A 17,795-nucleotide genomic window follows, 5' to 3' on the forward strand; every position below is an offset into this window, starting at 1 on the left:
AACATATAAGTATATTGATACATGGCTGGATGTTGGCTAAATGAATGATATGGTCAGCTACAGACAGATATTGGTAAATAAGCCAGTAATCAATACAGACAAATAGAAACACATAGTGAATATATAGAACCAGAAACACAAAGAACAAAGTTGGTGGTTTGCAGGTGTGTGAGTGACAAGAAAGTCAAAGCCTCCATATACATAGTAAATCACCAGTGTTTCTGAACTGGTCGGTGGTTCTAACATAAAATCACCTGGGAGTTTTTCAAAACTCAATTTGCCCTGGCCCAACCCACACTGAGAGAACCAAAGCTGGGAGAAGTACCAGGCTCTGGATTTTGAACCAGTCTACAGGTGACTTGAGGCTCACCCGTGCACAGACAGGCTGGGATAAGCAATAGGTGATGGGGAACTGGGGTGAACATAGGGAGGTGAACAAAGCCAAAGAGGAAAGAGTACCAGTTCAGGGACAGATCTCTCCACTGAGTTAAAACATGGAAGCCTAGGCCTGGCCGGTTCCACTCAATTGGTTAGAGCGCTGTGTTATAACATAAAGGTCAAGGGTTCTGATCCCTGTACTAGCCAGTGACCAAAAAAAAAAAAAAAAAAAGATGAAGCCTAGAGGTAGAGAGCAAGGAGAGGTGAAGACCAGTAAAAAAGCCCCCTCCCAAGCCCCAAGGGAAGGCAATGCCAGGCAGGCGCATCTGCAGGTTACCCCCAAGCCTGTGAGGAGGTAAGTTCAGGGCCAGCACAGGTCTGTGCCCTGAGGGCAGCCCATTCTCTTCACCTTGGTGGAGACCTGACCTTTGACCTTCCAGCCAAAGGGGTTCCTCCTCTCCTCACATAGGCAGTTCCAGACCCCAGCCCCAGGACCCCCTTCCTTTCCATGACCACTCTGCAAGCCCTCCAACTTTGGGAAACCACAGCCAGCCTTCCCTGGTTCAGTTGTTCCTTGTGTCACCAAAGTCAGGGGCCGAAGAGGAGCGGGGGCCGGGGGAGGCAGAGAAATAGGGAGACACAGAGCCTACCCGAGGAGGAAGAGGTGCGAATAGACAAAGGGAGAGGGAGCTGAAGAGGCACAAAATCTAGAGAGATGGGGAGGAGCACAGGGAGCGGGGGAGACACGGGGGAGCGAGCAAGAGAGGCCAGTTTAAGACCTACTGCGCAGCAGGGTGACTATAGTTAATAACAGTGCATCGTACATTTAAAGATTGCTAAAAGGGTAGATTTGAAATGTTCTCACCACAAAAAAGATAAGCAGGTGAGGTGATCCATAAGTCAGCTTGACTGAATATTCCATAATGTAAACTATTATCAGCACCTCTACCCCATAAATATATACAATTCTTATGTGTCAATTAAAAATAAAAATTTATGTGTTAGGAAATGGACATGAAAGAAAAATGTATAAAATAATGTAAAAAATAAAAATAAAAATTTAAGGCTGGCTGGTTAGCTCAGTTAGTTAGAACACAGCCTTTTAGCACGAAGGTCATGGGTTCAGTTCCCCAGACCAACCAGCCGTGAAAAAATGAACATTTAAGAAAGCATTAGTAAAATGACAAATAATATATAATGATGCTGTGTTCCTGCAATAATCTAAGGGCACATGTGTTCTCAGTTTGAATCATTTCAGTAGGGCTGGCCGGTTAGCCCCGCCCCACGGGCTCCGCCCCGCCCCTTCCCGCCCCGCCCCCGTGGCTCCGCCCCGCTTTGCCCCGCCCCGCGCGCTGGGGCGGGCTGCACAGCTGCGGGCTGCCGGGCTGAGGGCCCGCGCCCGGCGGCAGGTGGGCGGGGTACGGGCGGCTGCGGCGGCGCCGGAGGCTGCCGGCTGCGGTCGGGCCGGGCGCAGCGGCCGTGCGGGCGCGTCATGGACTTCAACATGAAGAAGCTGGCGTCGGACGCGGGCATCTTCTTCACCCGGGCAGTGCAGGTGAGGCCTGGCGCCGCGCCGTGCGTCCGGGGCCCGGATGTGGGGCGGCGGGGAGCACCCTGCGGCAGAGCCTGGGGACGCAGGGAAGTCCCTGCCATGCTGCCGCCGCCGTCCCTGCTGCGGGGGCACCCCAAGCCCCCTGAGCTCCTGCTCCTTCTGTGCTGACCAGGAGAGAGAAGGAGCCCTGGGCGGGCCGGGGCCGAGCCGGGCCTTGCCCGGTTGCCTGCGGGGAGGTATTAGTGCTCGCCATTCCGACTGGCGACAGTTACCCCGCCGCCCTGGCGTCTGCCCAGCTGAGGAGGGGAGGGCGCAGAGGGTGGCTCCCACCTCCCTGTCCTTGTCCAGCAGTGATTCTGGCTCCCGACGGGCGTTTGGAGGCATGGGTCCCAGGCCTGTGGCAGGACTCGTGCACCCGCCGCAACCCCTTATCCGAGCCTCAGTCTCCGTCCCTGTGCAATGGGCTGGTGCTGCTATGACTCCCCAGGTCCCTTTTACACGCTTGGATAGTCAAACCGAATGCCAGGAGTTATTTCCTTTCTGCTCCAAGAAGGCATGTTTCCTCTTATTCCCTAGGCCTGGGGAATGGGGGGAAGGGCTGGGGTCTGACTGGGCACCCTCCTTGGGAAGCTGTCCGGGCTACTGATACTGAGACTGGAACAAGCCCTATCCATTTGGGGGCAGGAAAAGAAACTGAGGCAGTTTAATGTCATGTTGCAGACCTAGAGTCAGGGGCACAAATGTGCCCTCCTGTGACCTTGGGGGAAGGGGCTTCACTTCACAGGACCTCACTTTCTCAATCTGAAAAATGAGATTAGTATGCCTCCCTCCCAGATGGATGTGAGGATTCTGTGGGACTCTTCATGTGCACGCTCACTAAAAACAAGTTCATTATTGGTGTTGATGTGGTTAATATTGCAACGATGCAGTTTGTGACCTTGGGCAAGTCACTTCTCTCTGAGCCTCAATCTCCCCTTCTGTAAATCGGGTGTAACACCCTGTCTGCCTCCAAGGGTGATTATGGGATTCTGCAAGATTCCGCAGACCAGGGGCTGGCCCATCACAGTGCTCTGGGAACAGGTCCTGTTGTGTTGTCCTTGTCGTTGTTGTTGGCCCTGCTGAGTACGTCTACTCTCCACCCCCACTCCTCCCTGCCCCCACCCCCACTCCCAGGAGCCCAGCCCCAGCCAGTCTCTTGGAAACCCATGTGGCCATGTTTACTAGAAAGTGCAGTGTCTTCTTGAGGATTAGTGTCCCAGTGAGAATTCCCTGTACAGTGTTCCAAGCCTGGTGGGCAACTTAGAGCCCTTTCTATATAGCACCAGTCCACCTGGGAGGTGGAGAACTGTCCCCAGTGTTGGTATGGCAACCATGCTATCTCCTGCATCTGGAAGAACCTGATCTGCCAGTTTCCTGCCACTGCTGGGCCGGCCATCCGACCTAGGCTAGGCATGGAGAGGCTTGGGCTCTGTAGCCTTACTCCACATGGTGGGGCCAAGCCCACACGGTCAGGCAGTGGGAGCCAACACCCAGGCTCCAGCCTCCAGGATGGAGGAGGGAGCTGGGAGCTTTATAAATAGAGGCTTTCTCTGCTCTGCACGCCCACCCCCTGCTGCTGCCATCTTGCAAAGAGTAGCCTCCAACTCAAGCACTGAAACCCTTCGCCTTGGCAGGAATGGAACAGGGTGGCAGGCCAGAGGAGAGAAGGGTCTGAAATGTGACCTGGAAGGAGAGGACACAGAGAGGACCTGCCTGAGGCCGGGCTGCCCTGGCATGGAAGTCAGCCAAAAGGAATGGGAGGAGGTCCTTCGTTATCAATGTGTGGGCAGCTCCTCTGTGTAGGTGGTGGCTTGCCAGGCACCAGGACATACTGGGCAAGCTCCCAGCCCCTGCATGTACCAGGGACAACTTTAAGAGCCTCACCCTGCCCCCATCTGGCAGGGAACAAGGCCTTGGTGGCCCTGAGAAGAAAATCCAGAGGGCAGGATCTCTTTTGCATGGGTGATTCTGGATGGAGGGCCTCTGACCTGTGCCAGGAAAGAGGGGTTTGTGAAGTTGGTCCAGGGAGGGCATTCCAGGTGGCAGGAGCAGCCCAGATAAGGGCACCAAGGCAGGAGAACTAAAGCATATTTGGAGAAGATGCCAGCAGGGGTGGGAGTGGGCAGCAGAAGTGATAGTACTAATACTAGCAGTAGTAGTAACGGTAGTGGTAGAAGTAATAACAACAAAACCTAGAGAGGCGGAGGCCTGGTCATCATCCGAGGCAGACAGGCAGCAGTGGACACGGAATGGATGCCCGAGAGCTGGAACCTGCGAGGATGTGAAGTGTTAGGGCTGGGTAGCTGAGTGGGAAGTGCTGCTGTTAACTTTGGTAAGGAGGTGAGGTGCTGAGGCGCACACTTAGGGCAATGCCTCTGTACCGTCAGGGTAGCTCCTGAGAGCCAAGTTGGGACACGAGGGAGGCCTTTTATTGATGATGATGATGAGATGATGATACCAGCTAATGTTTATCAAACCCATATTTTGTGCAGGCTAAATATTCTGTGAGATAGGTCCTGTTATTCACATTTTCCAGGGGTGTAACAGAAGCCCAGAGAGGTGACTTTGCCCTTTGGAGCCTTGGTTTCCTCATCTGGAAAATGGGACTAACATGACCCCCTTCAAAGGGCCTGTGGGGTGAGGCCAGGTGAGGCAAAGCCTGTTCAGGGCCTGGCTCCCAGTGAGTGATAGATCCACAGCGGGCATGGTGCAGGGGGAGAGACAAACCAGAGACCACTTTAGGAGGCCTAAGTTTGGGGGATGTGGGGAGGAAGAGGAGGCAGAGCCTGGCAGGGTGGGGGAGGCAGGAGGAGGCCAGAAGCAGCTGGCCCCAGGTGGGGAGCTGGAGGCTATCACCCTGGCCCGCCCAGCCCTGCCAAGCCTCGGAGAGAAATCCAAGCCCTGCTACATAATTGATGTCTGCTGAGCAGCTTTTGTGGCTAGTGGCTGCTTCCAGCTCCCCAGCTCCCTGTGCAGCCTCTGGATGATTCATCACCGCCCAGTAGCTCTGGGAAGGGCCTCTAGTCAGCCAGACCGTGCTGACCCCAACTCCAGCACAGTCCTGCCCTTCGCTCAGCCTCAGCGGCAGCATCTATAAAATGGGAAACTTGACCATAGCTGCATTGGAGGGCTGTGAGGTTGTGGGTATAAAGCCCTTAGCACAGGGTTGGTCATTGGTATCTGTGGTTACTCCCTCTCTTACTCCTGCAGGTCTTCACTCTTTTGCTGTGTGGCTGTTACCTTGGGCAAGCCCTTTTCCCTGGCTAGAAAAGGCCTTGATGTCCCTGTTTGGAAAATGGGGACATTTGTTCAGGGGTCCTTCTAGATCAGAGGGGCCAGAGCTTGGGCCAGTTTCTGGTTGTTCCTAGGTGACCTTTGTGGCCCCCACCAGCTCTGATTGGGGACCCATGTGACATCCTGGGCCCTGGATGTGCCCAGCAGCTGCCTCTGATAGGCTGGTGGTGTTCCCCGTCCACCACACCAGGTGACCAGAAACCAGCCATTTGGCTGTCCTCCCTCTGCACACATTCTCCTTCCTTCCCAGATGTCCCTCCATCCATCAGCTCTTAGCAGTAGTGGGACCAGCTTACATGGAACAGCAATTCTGTGCCAGATCCTGGCCTTTGTGTCTAACCCACATCTTTCCTGTTTCATTCTCACCACCTATGAGGAAGGTGCTGTTATTGTCCCCATTTTTCAGCTTAGGAAGTATTAGGCCTCATGGCTAGTTTAACATCAGCACAGCCAGGTTAAGCAACTTTCCCCTTTCTCCCCCTTCCCTTTCCCTTTTATGCTCTAAGGAACGTAAGGAACAGATTCCTCTTAGGAACGTCTTGTGGGCTGCGTCTAGCAGGCTTGGGGCTGGAATGCTTGGTACTGAGAAAGTGGCTAATCAAGAGCCTGTGCCCTAACTGACCACAAGGACTGTGTCACCTTGCAAGCCACTGATTTCAAAATTGCCCATTACTCTGTCAGAACCCTCTCTGAAAGTCTTATATACCTCCTGCTTTCCTGGGTTCGGGGGAACTGATCTAGCTCAGTTTCCCCTCGACGTTAGTGGAATAAAGCTTTTGGCTGAAATGACGCCTGGCCTGGGTCTCTCTCTCTTCTCCGTCTCGCTGAACCTAACAGGAAACTGATGCTCAGAGAGGCAAAGCCCCTTGCCCAAGGTCGCACAGCTCAACAGAAGCAGGACTAAGATTGGATCAGATCCCTCTGATTCCAGAACCTGAGTTCTTCCCACTCCCTACCCTGGCACCCCCTTCCCAGCTGCCCATGGAGCTCCCTGATAACCACAGACCCTGCTCTGTGCCCTCTTTGTTCCCTGAGCATGTTCTACCAAGTCCTGTCCTTCGGAGTCAGGCACAAAGGACTCTAGGGTGGCTTCCCAAGGGTTTCTTGCCCCTCTAAATTGTGTGCCAGATTGTGCACGAATGTGTTTTTGAGGGGAGACAGCCTACAGCTTTCATTGGATTTGCAGAAGAATACATGTTGCCCAGACCCTGGTCCAACCACCTGGTTTCACAAAGAGGCAAACTGAGGCCCAGAGTGGGAATGTAACTTTGCAACCCTGTAAGGTCACAGAGCATAGCCTGCAGAGCCAGTTCCTTGACCCTGGGGCCTAACTCCAGCTAGGGAGGGGGGTGGGTGTGGTCAGGGGCAGTCCTTCCTTTCCCCTGCCCCCCACCTGCTTCTGAGCCCTCCCCACCCCTCGGCCCTCCCTCACAGTTCACAGAGGAGAAGTTTGGCCAGGCAGAGAAGACTGAACTTGATGCTCACTTTGAAAACCTTCTGGTCCGGGCGGACAGCACCAAGAACTGGACTGAGAAGATCCTGAGGCAGACGGAGGTGCTGCTGCAGCCCAACCCCAGTGAGTGGACATGGGGCCAGCCTGGGGCACGGGCCGGAGCACTGGCAGGAGGCCCAGCCCTGCTGAGGCTGCGCTGGTGAGACTGGGCCATGTAGGTGGGACTGGGTGGCAGGTGGGATTTCTGTTAGACTCTTGAGGCTCAAGGCTGGTGGAGGGGTGCCCACTTAAAAGAAAACAGGAGACTTGGTGTTTGGCTCCAGGGTGATCTCTGGGGCAGCAGAAATGCTAAGTTTTGCAATAGAAGTTGAAGAAACGTCTGGAAACATGCTGGGGAGCAGAGGCTGGCAAAACACAAACCCAGTCATTTTCAAGAGGTCAGCGAGGCCTAGAGATGGAAAAGGGCTTGCCCAAAGTCATGCCACGAGCCAGGAGCCAGCAGAACCAACTGCAGGAGAACCTACCAGAAAGGAAGGGTGGCCTGGAGTCACATTGCTTGTCTGCCTGTAAATCTGCTGTGTAGCTCATCAAGTGTCGGGAGAGCTTTTGAGGCCAGGGTCAGGGAATTGTTCAAAATGTAATATGTTCTGTAAATCGTATTAATAAGGGAGAAGTAGACGGACTTTGACTTGGGCCCCGTCACCCCAGCTGTGTGACCTCAGGCAGACACTTCACATCTCTGAGTGTTGGCGTCCTTCTTTGTACAGTGAGGGGTTAATAGTAGTACCAGTCTTACAGGGTTGAGGTGGGCATAAGCAAGAGATTATTCTGGAAGTCACCAGGCTAGTTGCTCCTGAGGCAGAGCCTGGTCTGAGTCTGTTTCTGTCACCATGGCTTTCATCTTTGGGCTTGGACTGAAGAGCCCCGTGGCTTTGGCTGCTGTCTCCTCACAGGTGCCCGAGTGGAGGAGTTCCTGTATGAGAAGCTGGACAGGAAGGTCCCCTCACGGGTCACCAACGGGGAGCTGTTGGCTCAGTACATGGCAGAGGCAGCCAGCGAGCTGGGGCCCACCACGCCCTATGGTGAGCAGGCCTCGCAGCCAGGGAGTGGGGTCAGGGTCTCTCGCTCTTTGACTTTTCCTCCCTCTCTCCCTTTCCTCCTTCCTTCCTTTGTTGTTTTTTAATTATACAAATAATATAGTACCTGAATTCATTCTAAATGGAAAAACCTCAACCATGCGAAAAAATAGAGTAAAAAATGGAATCCTTTCTTAAGATTTGTGGGTTTTTTTTGTTTTTCCTGGCAGCTGGCCAGTAGGGGGATCCGAACCCTTGACCTTGGTGTTATAACATCTCGCTCTAACCAGCTGAGCTGTCAGGCCAGCCCTGTGTGTATTTTTTTATGGGATCACATTGTGTATACTATTCTGCAACCTGACTTTTTAATCCGGCATCATTTTACAGCTGTCTGTTCACTGTAGCACTTACAGAGCCACCTCCATCTTTTTTTTTTTTCTTGAAGTATAATTTATATACCGTAAAATGCAATTGTTTTAAGTGTATTTTTATAAATTTACAGAGTTGTACAAACATCTCCACAATACAATTTTTTTTTTTTTTAAATGACCGGTAAGGGGATCTTAACCCTTGACTTGGTGTTGTCAGCACCACGCTCTCCCAAGTGAGCCAATCGTCCATCCCTATATAGGGATCCGAACCTGTGGCCTTGGTGTGGTCAGCACCGCACTTTCCTGAGTGAGCCACGGGCCGGCCCTCTTGGTGTTACTTTGAAGACTTCTTGCCTTCTTTTTTTAACATTGTGACTGTGATGTCCTAGCTGTGGATCTCTTTGTGTAAGATCTATTTGGAGTCTATTGAGTTTCGTTTATTTATTTATTTATTTTTTCCTTCTTTCTCTTTTTTTGGTGGGTGGGGAAGGGCTGTCTGGTTTGGGGATCCAAACCTTTGACCTTGGTGTTACAAGACTGCCCTCTAACCAACTGAGCTAACTAGCCAGCCCTCTTTCTGTTTTTTTCTCTATTTTTATTTTATTTTACTTTTTTAGTTTCTTGGATTTGTAGATTAATGTTTTTCTTCAAATTCAGATTGTTTTCAGCCTATCATTTTTTCAATATTTTTTGCCCCTTTCTCTCCTCCTCTACTGGGTCTCCTGTTCCTCAGTTATTGTTTTACTTGATGGTGTCCCATATGTCTCTGAGGCTAAGCTCTGTTCATTTTTCTTTTATCATATTTTTCTTTTCTGTTCTTCAGATTGTTTTTCAGTTTTTTTCTGTTTTTCACATTGTATAATCTCTATTGATCTATCTTCAAAGTTATTGACTTTTCCTTTTGGCAGTTCAAATCTGCTATTGAGCTGTTCTAGTGAATATTTTATTTCTGTTATTTTGTTGTTGTTGTTGTTGTTTTAAAGATGATTGGTAAGGAGATCTTAACCCTTGATGTGCTGTTTGTCAGCACCACGCTCAGCCAGTGAGCCAACCAGCCATCCCTATATAGGATCCGAACCCGTGGCCTTGGTGTTATCAGCACCGCACTCTCCCGAGTGAGCCACGGGCCAGCCCTTCTGTTATTGTACTTTTAATCCAGCATTTTCATTTGGTTCTTTTTATAATTTCTATCTCTTTACTGACACTCTTATTTAATGAGTCATTATGATCATACTTTCCTCTGATTCTTTCAGTATTGTTTCTATTAATTGTTTGAACATTCTTGTAATAGATTCTTAGAAGTCTGTCTGCTAAGTCTGACATTTGTGACTACTTGGAGATGGTGTCTATTGATGCCTTTTTTTTCTGTGTAGACCACACTTTCCTGTTTCTTGGTATGTCTCAAAATTTTTTGTTGAAATTTGGACATTTTAGATAATATATTATAGCAGCTCTGGATTCTGATCCCCAAGGAGTTATTATTGCTGGTTGTTTATTTTAGAGACTTTCCTGAGCTAATTATTTACAGTCTGTGTTCCCAACTACTGATGTTTCTACCACCCTCCCCCTTTTAAAAAAATTATTCTTATTTTTAAGCTTAGCTTTCTAGGGATTGCTCCTGGGTTGGCCTATGTTAATGGTCAGAAAGTGATTGGTTGGAGGTTGTGCTCAAACATCACGAGCCATTAGGCTTTACCAATAAATTTGTGATTGAGTTTGGGAACACATTCTTTTTTTTTTTTTTTTTTTTTTTTTTTTTTTTTTGTCTTTTTCGTGACCAGCACTCAGCCAGTGAGCGCACTGGTCATTCCTATATGGGATCCGAACCCGCGGCGGGAGAGTCGCCGCGCTCCCAGCGCAGCACTCTACCAAAGTGCGCCACGGGCTCGGCCCTGGGAACACATTCTAAGTTCAAGCAGTTTATAAGTTTGCTCCAGCTTTTACTTTGTGAGTGTGCAAGGTCTTCTTTCAGCCAAGCATGAGTAGATAGCTGACGTTCTCTCCAGTCTCCCCTGAGAATCCTGCATGCATGCGCATCCTTCCAGACCACCAGAGGTTTCTGAAAGTTTATCAAGGCCCATTATATGACTGTTTCCCAGATCTCCTGTTAAATTTCTGGCAGATGTGTTGCTTGTTCCAACCATTATTCCAACTCCAATTAGCTGCAGTGTTGCCCTTTCCTGATTATTTACCATTGAGATTGATGTTTTTAGGGTTTTATTTTTTTTGGCAGCTGGCCAGTAGAGGTAACCAAACCTGTGACCTTGGTGTTGTAAAGCTGAGCTTTAACCAACTGAGCTCGCAGGCCAGCCGAGACTGCTATTTTCAACAGCATCCCATGGGTTTTTCTGTGCTTCAGCTCCTAATCAAGTCAGCCCCCTCCAGCAGCAGAGCTGCTGGCCTCTTATCACAGCACTTGAGGAGATGGGAGCATCCCCAGGCTAAATCCCCACTCCCATTGTTCTTACCAAGAGCTAGTAGTTTTTCTTGAATAAATGGTTCTCAATTAGTTTTTTGACTTTGGTCAATTTCCAGAATCTGGAAATGGATGTTTTTGACAACTGGGTCCAGTTTTATTATTACTTTTGGGGGAGAGGATTTATCGAGCTCATTTCTCTGTCATTCTGAACGTCCCACTCCTCTAGTCTTTTTAATGGCTACGTAGAGTTTCATATTTTGGTTATCCCACTATTTATTTGTGCCCAGTTGATGGCTGTGTATGTTGCTTCCACTTTTTACCTGGCAGCCCATTCTGCACTGAATAGCTCTGCTCTTGCCTCTTCAGCAGATGTCTTCCTGAGTTCCCTGCTACTGCCTGGGGGTCAGAGCATCTCAACCTGACCCTCTTCCTCACCCTTCAACTCTGTTTTTTCAGGGAAGACACTGATCAAGGTCGCAGAAGCTGAAAAACACCTGGGAGCTGCAGAGAGGGATTTTATCCACACGGCCTCTATCAACTTCCTCACACCCCTGCGAAACTTCCTGGAAGGGGACTGGAAGACGATTTCGGTGAGAGATCTGGGGCCACTCTGCTTCCTGGTAACCATGGCAGCCCCTTTCTCAGAGCCTCTGAACTCAGGCTGTCCTTCCCCTCTGGGACCCAGAACCCCTGGGGCCTCCCCAGAGGTGGCTTCTGTGGACTGAGTGACCTGGAGTGACTTCTCACCTCTGGATCTCAGTTTCCCTATCTTGACCAGATAGCCCCATGCGGTCTTGCCACAGCCAAGGGTCTCCTAGGGTTGCCCAGCGTCTCACTGTTCCCCATTCTCTACCCCACAGAAGGAGAGGCGGCTCCTCCAAAACCGGCGTCTGGACCTGGATGCTTGCAAAGCACGGCTGAAGAAGGCCAAGGCTGCAGAAGCCAAAGCCACGGTAGGTGTCTACTCTGGCCTCCCAGTCCCACAGGCTCTGGTTAGAGCCAAGGGACAGGGGGAGTGAAGGGACCTGGTTTTGGCATGACTTCTCTCCCCTTTCCCTGGCTGAAGAGGCCTGGCTGGGGGGTGCCGGGCTGGGCAGGCCACTTTAGGTCACGCCTCTCTTTCCACACCCCCAAGGGAACCCTGGTGGCCCCAGAGCTCTGGACCCCAGAGCAGACATTTATGAGGTGGACAGACCAGCAGTGCCCCCAACTGGGCGCAGGGCACCCCACAGCCTCCCCAGACAGCCAGTTGAATCCTCTTGCATGTCCTGCCCTGCCCTCCCTAGATGTGCTCGGCTCTCTGTCCCCAGCTCTGCCTGGGGAATGGCTCCCTCTTACTAACTACCCTGCCTGCTGTTTAAACTCTGGGTGCAGGGCACCCTGTGCTCAGACTCCCCCACAGTGATGTGGACAACCCTGGAGCTGGACTGCCCACCTGCTCAGGTGCAGGTCTGAGGGGCCCTATCACACAGCCCAGGAGTTTGGATAGGGCCTGGGCCTACCTGGCTCCCGCTTCACTCACAGCTTACCGAGGCCTGTTCAGCCTGGCCAAGCCAATGGGACACAGCAGGGCTAGGCCAGGATTGGGAAATCTGGGCCAGGTTGGGGGGCACTCTCCTGGCATGCCAGGCTGCTTGGGGACTCAGGGGCCTAAAGCCCACTTCATACTATAAGGAGGGAACTCTTGGGCCCAGAGCATACTAGGGAACCCACCACCTGTGCCTGCCCAGGCTCCCGGACAAGGAAGGCCCAGTCCAGCCTGGGCTCACAGCTGCCCATGACAGCCTTGACCCCCAACCTTCCTGTGTTCCCCTCCCACAGTGTGGCCCACACTGCCCCAGCGAGAGCCGTGGGCAGGGTCTCAGCTCAGCCAGGTGTGTGGGGTCCAGATTGGAGGTAGGAGCTCAGCTACTGCAGTCTTGTTGGGGTTGGCTAGGGTGACCTGTGGCTATCAGGATGACCTCTTCTAAGTCACCTGAACAGGAGAGTCTCCCCTGTCACTCAGGGCAGGACAACCTCTCTGGAGTAACTCAGCCAAGACAAACTCTTCATCCAACAGCCAGGCCAGGGGAGCCTTTCCTCAGTCACTGCAGTGGCACAACTCTTCTTCACCTGGTGGGCCCAGACACGGTCACGCCTTGGGGTTAGGCCAGGCACCCTCTCCAGAGCTAGGACCTGGGCAGCCCCAGAAACAGCATCCCAGAGGACTCCAGCCCAGCAGCTCTGCCCCTCTACATGCACACACACACACGTGCGTGCATGCACACGCACGCATCAAGACACCTTCCAGAGGGTGGGCTGTGTGTGTCCATCCGCCCATCCGCCTAGCATCCTCTCCTGCCGGGGCCTGGGGGCCTGCTCCCGCCTGTGCTGTGGACTCACTAACTCTTTGTTTTTGTTCCTTTCTGTTCTGCTTTGGGTAACTTGGCTCAGTGTGAGGGAGATGTGAGTATACCTGTCCCATGTGCTGTGCTGCTTCTGGTTTGCCCATCTTGCCCAGGGCCACAGTGCCACGCCGGCCCAGGGCATATCCCTGGGCATTTTGCAAGCAGCTGGTCTCCCCACCAGAGCCTCTACCATGCGAAGCATCTGGTCTTGGGGGGATGCCAGGCATTGGAGCCTGTGAGTCAGCTTTTTGCAAATGTTGAAAGCCTGTCACTCTGTCCATCCGTGCATCCATCTGTCTATCCTTGTGGGGGTGGGGCATGGCCCTCAATGCAGGAGCTAGAGATGTGGTGTGCGGAGATTCTGGGATGGAGAACACTATGGTGGGGGCAGGCTTTGTGTGGGGGACTGTGGGTCTGACTGGGGCATCTGAGTGTGACTGGGTCCAGGGAGGAGGTGTCGTGGCCCCTGGGCAGGGGCTGGGCCCAGCCTGCAGCTCGCCCAGACGCAGGGGCTGTGACAGGCCATCTCCTTGCTGCATCTGCTCTCAGGGGATCCCCAATGCGTCCACCCACTGGTCTTTGTCTGAACTCTCCGAGTCACTAAGCCCGCCTCATGTCCAGGTGGCTGAAGTGGGGAGAAGGGGCCTGTGTTGTATTTGTCTATATCCTCCTGTCCCTGAGGCCAGGGCCTCCTTGTATCTCCTGTGGGAGACACTGGGGCAGTCTCCTGGCCTCAACACTGGCCCAGGGTGACCCCCCTCCCCCCATGAACTCTGTTCCCTGCCAGACGGTGCCTGACTTTCAGGAGACTAGACCTCGTAATTACATTCTCTCAGCCAGCGCCTCTGCGGTAAGCGCCCCCACCCCCACCCCACCCTCAGTCTCAGCCTACTCTCCCCCGTCATCCCCCCACGCCATTGGCCCTGACTGCTCAGGAACCAGGAGTCAGCGGGTAAGGCGGGGGCACTGTGCACATCAGCTAGTCCTGAGAGGCTGGGGAGGCAGCAGAGAGTGACAGGGAAGCAGCAGCCCCACCTCCATCTGCCGGCTTGGCCCCATGCCCCAGGACCATGTTGTTGGACTTGCTCCTACCTGCAAGATGCTGAAGGTGGCAGCTTGGCCAGCTGCACTGAGCAGCTGGTGAACTCAGGACTGTGTCCATCCCATCTCAAGGGCCCCTAAGAGTCTGCCCCCTCACCACCACGAGGAGGCACTGCTCCTCACCCCTCACCACCTCGGAATGCCAGGCCCTTGCCAGGCCTTGAGAGTACAGAGAAGAGAGGCCTGGGCCTCACCTTCCCTAAGTTCAGAGGCTCCTAAAGACCAGAGTCAAGGATGGTTACTGGTTTAGCCAGTGGCCTTTACAGCATGTGTGTTAGACGTCCTGAGAGGCATGAGACAGCAGCTGGATGCTGCAGCTGTGCCCAGGTCCAGCACCCTGAGAGCAGGGCCTGTCCTGAGGAGGATGTGGACGGGGCCATGGAGGGAGGTGGGGGCAGGAGGTGGGCTGTGAACGTCTCCGTGTCTGTTGTTATTGTTGTTTCACAGCTTTGTTGAGATAGTTGGTGCTTACTGTTTAGTTTGGGAACTAGGCCAATCACACCTCTCCCTCATGCCTGTTGCCACCACTGCTATGCCTTTTCTGCCCTTTTCTCTCTCCTTCCATCTCTCCGTGGGGGAGATCCTCACACAGACCTCTGGCCATCCTCACCTCGTCATAAGCATGCTGCCGCACGGTGCTCGTGTGGGTGTTTTGGGGCTGGGTAACCCCTTGGGCACCAGCCCTAGTTTCCTCTCACAGGCCCCTATGGCTGGGCCTTCTGGGGCCGCACAGGTGGAGACCACTCCCTACGTGTGGATTTCCTGTGCAGCACCAGGGCCACAGGGGCTGGCTTGGTCTCAGTTTCCCTACTTCAGGTTGTCATCTTAGGTCAGATTTCCAGAAGTGGGCAGGAGAAACGGGTCTCCTAAGTCATGGTCGGGGGAGGGGGGCTCTTTCTTCTTTAGACTCTGGATGACACTTCCCACCCTCCTCCTTGGGCCGAGTGGAAGGAGAAACATCCTGGAGGGTGGAGACTGCCCTGTTTTTTTCTTTTGCCACTGAACCCCAGTGTGACTCAGGCACGAGGCTGCCTTTCTCTGCCGGAGGACAGAAAGGTTCAGTGACTGGCCCAGGGTCACACGGTCCTGCCTCCCAGCCCTCCAGCCTTAGCCAAGCATCAGGGTGGGGTGGGGGACACTCGGCTTCTCTTGAGACCCTGCTCAGAGACTGGGGGCTGCCACTGTAGGAGACATAGGCAGGACTCCCCGGCTGGCTGTCCCCTCCCTGCATGTGGCATGTTAGACAGACTGTGACTGTCTGTTCCTCTGCTCTCCCACCAGGCCTCATGCCAGCCTCAGCTCCTGGTTGGGTGGGGGTCGGGGTTGGGCAGAGGTTGGGATCTCTGGGAGCTGGGACAGGGCACAGACTCTGGGGTCCAGCTGTCCTCCCCTCCCCTCCCCTGCTGACCGGACCTGTTGTGGTCTCCGAAGCTCTGGAATGATGAGGTGGACAAGGTGAGTTGGGGCCTGGAGGGCTTGGGGGAAGAGGGAGTGGGAACAGGGTTCAGGCATACCTGCTGCTGTGGAGTCTGATCTCTTTCTAGCTCTGGGCTCTGTCCCACACCCACTGGGGCCACTATTGGGTGTTACCACTTTCCCTTTCTGGGCCTCAGTTTCCCCTGTGGAGAAATGTTTACTTCACAGTGCCTTATAGCATACAGTAGGCACTCAGGAGGCATTGCTAGGTGGATCTTCCCGATAGGTGGTGGAAGGGGGGTCTATCACTGCAACTGCTCAAGGGGTCCTGCATGAGGGTCTAGCTTCTCAGGGGGTTAGGGCTCCAGATGTGAAGTCAGGGGTGGATGCAGACATCTATGTGCATCCCCAGGAGGAAGTGACATCTGCACGTGGAAGAGCCTCAGGGGCGCAGAGGAAGCAGAGGGGAGGGAAGCCCCATGCTGGCTCTCATGTGCCCTTGCTCTGCCCAGGCTGAGCAGGAGCTCCGAGTGGCCCAGACAGAGTTTGACCGGCAGGCAGAAGTGACCCGTCTGCTGCTGGAGGGAATAAGTAGCACTCACGTGAGTCCTGCCTTCATGCCCCCACTGGAACTCATCCACTAGTAGGCATCGCATGAACCCAAGTCTCAGAAGGTGAGAGGACAGTGCTGGCTCTGTGTGTCTGAGGCTGGCGTTTTAGCACGACCACAGGTGCCTTCACAAAGTCTTACAAGGCAGGGTATGTCCTTCCTCCCCCAGGTGGCTGGGGCAGAACACTCTGGAATGCTGGGCCAGGGTCTGGCAGAGGATGGGGGTGAGGATGGGACTTTTTGTCCCCTAAGACACTGCCCACCCCTGGGGGCAGGAGGTTAGAAGTCAGCACTGGCCATTTCCCCACAGGTGAACCACCTTCGCTGCCTCCACGAGTTCGTCAAGTCTCAGACAACCTACTATGCACAGTGTTACCGCCACATGTTGGACTTGCAGAAGCAACTGGGCAGGTGTGGGTCCCCTCCCTCCCACACCCACTGAATAGCCTGAGCTTCTCCGGGCAGGAGCATCCCCTGGGAGCTCAGAGGCTCCATGACACACAGGTGGACTGGAGGCTCTGCCATTCCAGTCCCCACTCTGGTCCAGGCAACTTGTGTGTGAGGGTGAGGTGGCTGGCCTTGGCAACTGCCATAGAGACCCCTGGGACTCTCAGAGCAGTTTTTAAAGAACACATGGCGGGGTGGGGTGGGGGGTGGCAGGGACAGGGGGCAGAACCATCTCACTCTTAGCTTGCTTTGCTTTTTCCTTTGTGCTGCCAGCTCCCAGGGTGCCATGTAAGTAGCTGGGGGCAGGGGTGGAGGGGTCTCCGGGGACTAGGGAGGGGCCCTTGCCTCTGGGATATCTTATGGGGCATGTGGGACTCCTGTGGGATGGTACCTACATCTACTGAGATGCACCTGCTCCTCTCCAGATTCCCAGGCACCTTTGTGGGAGCTTCAGAGCCTGCCTCCCCGCCCCTGAGCAGCACCTCGCCCACCACCACTGCAGCCACTATGCCAGTGGTGCCCTCTGTGGCCGGCCTGGCCCCTCCAGGGGAGGCTGCACTCTGCCTGGAGGAGGTGGCACCCCCTGCCAGCGGGACCCGCAAGGCCCGGGTGCTCTACGACTATGAAGCGGCTGACAGCAGTGAGCTGGCCCTGCTGGCTGATGAGGTGGGTCTGCTGCTCTGACAGGGGTAGGAAAGGGCCAGATTAGGAGACTCCAGAGAACCGGGACTGGGAGCAGTGGGCTTGCAGACCCCATGTCACTATCTTGGAGTCTCTGAGAGGCCCCAGGGGTCAAGCAGGGACCACAGGGGTTAGGGAAGGCAACTCAGCTCTGAGGAAGCAATCCCAATCTGCCATGACCATCCACCCCCTAAAAGATGTAGATGCCCTGATCATAGGGAAATGGCAACTGTCTCTCACTTAGTCCAGGAGCCAGTTCTGCCCTTGGCCAGGGCGTGACCTTCCCTCTCTGCCCTCTCTCTACAGCTCATCACTGTCTATAGCCTCCCTGGCATGGACCCTGACTGGCTTATTGGCGAGAGAGGCAACAAGAAGGGCAAGGTCCCCGTTACCTACTTGGAACTGCTCAGCTAGGCAGCCCCTCTCCCCCGCCAGGCCCCTGCTCATTCTGGCCTGGGCAGGAGAGGGTGGATGCAGCCCTGCCACTTATCTTGTCTGTTGGTGACACAGCTGCTCAGGGTGGGGAGACCCCATTCTGTCCATGCCCTGGTCATCCAGCCATAAGGGAGCC

At 53.9% G+C, this 17,795-nt stretch overlaps 1 protein-coding gene across 2 annotated transcripts; it reads left to right on the forward strand.

Moving 5' to 3' along the window:
• The first annotated feature begins 1,792 nt into the window (after window positions 1–1,792).
• Window positions 1,793–17,739, forward strand: SH3GLB2 (SH3 domain containing GRB2 like, endophilin B2). 2 transcript variants are annotated; one of them, XM_063081778.1, is made up of 12 exons: window positions 1,793–1,933; window positions 6,698–6,839; window positions 7,670–7,798; window positions 11,039–11,172; window positions 11,443–11,535; window positions 13,757–13,819; window positions 14,977–15,126; window positions 15,502–15,525; window positions 15,999–16,088; window positions 16,407–16,507; window positions 16,969–17,209; window positions 17,531–17,739. In XM_063081778.1, exons 1-12 carry the CDS (start codon window positions 1,871–1,873, stop codon window positions 17,636–17,638), a joined length of 1,338 nt encoding a protein of 445 aa, XP_062937848.1. In that variant the 5' UTR covers window positions 1,793–1,870; the 3' UTR covers window positions 17,639–17,739. The 2 variants fall into 2 exon arrangements, with proteins under 2 accessions (XP_062937848.1, XP_062937849.1); XM_063081779.1 differs by lacking the exon at window positions 14,977–15,126.
• Window positions 17,740–17,795: the final 56 nt, after the last annotated feature.

This window comes from Cynocephalus volans, chromosome 17, assembly GCF_027409185.1.
Source record: "Cynocephalus volans isolate mCynVol1 chromosome 17, mCynVol1.pri, whole genome shotgun sequence".
In the NCBI taxonomy this organism is placed as follows: domain Eukaryota; kingdom Metazoa; phylum Chordata; class Mammalia; order Dermoptera; family Cynocephalidae; genus Cynocephalus; species Cynocephalus volans.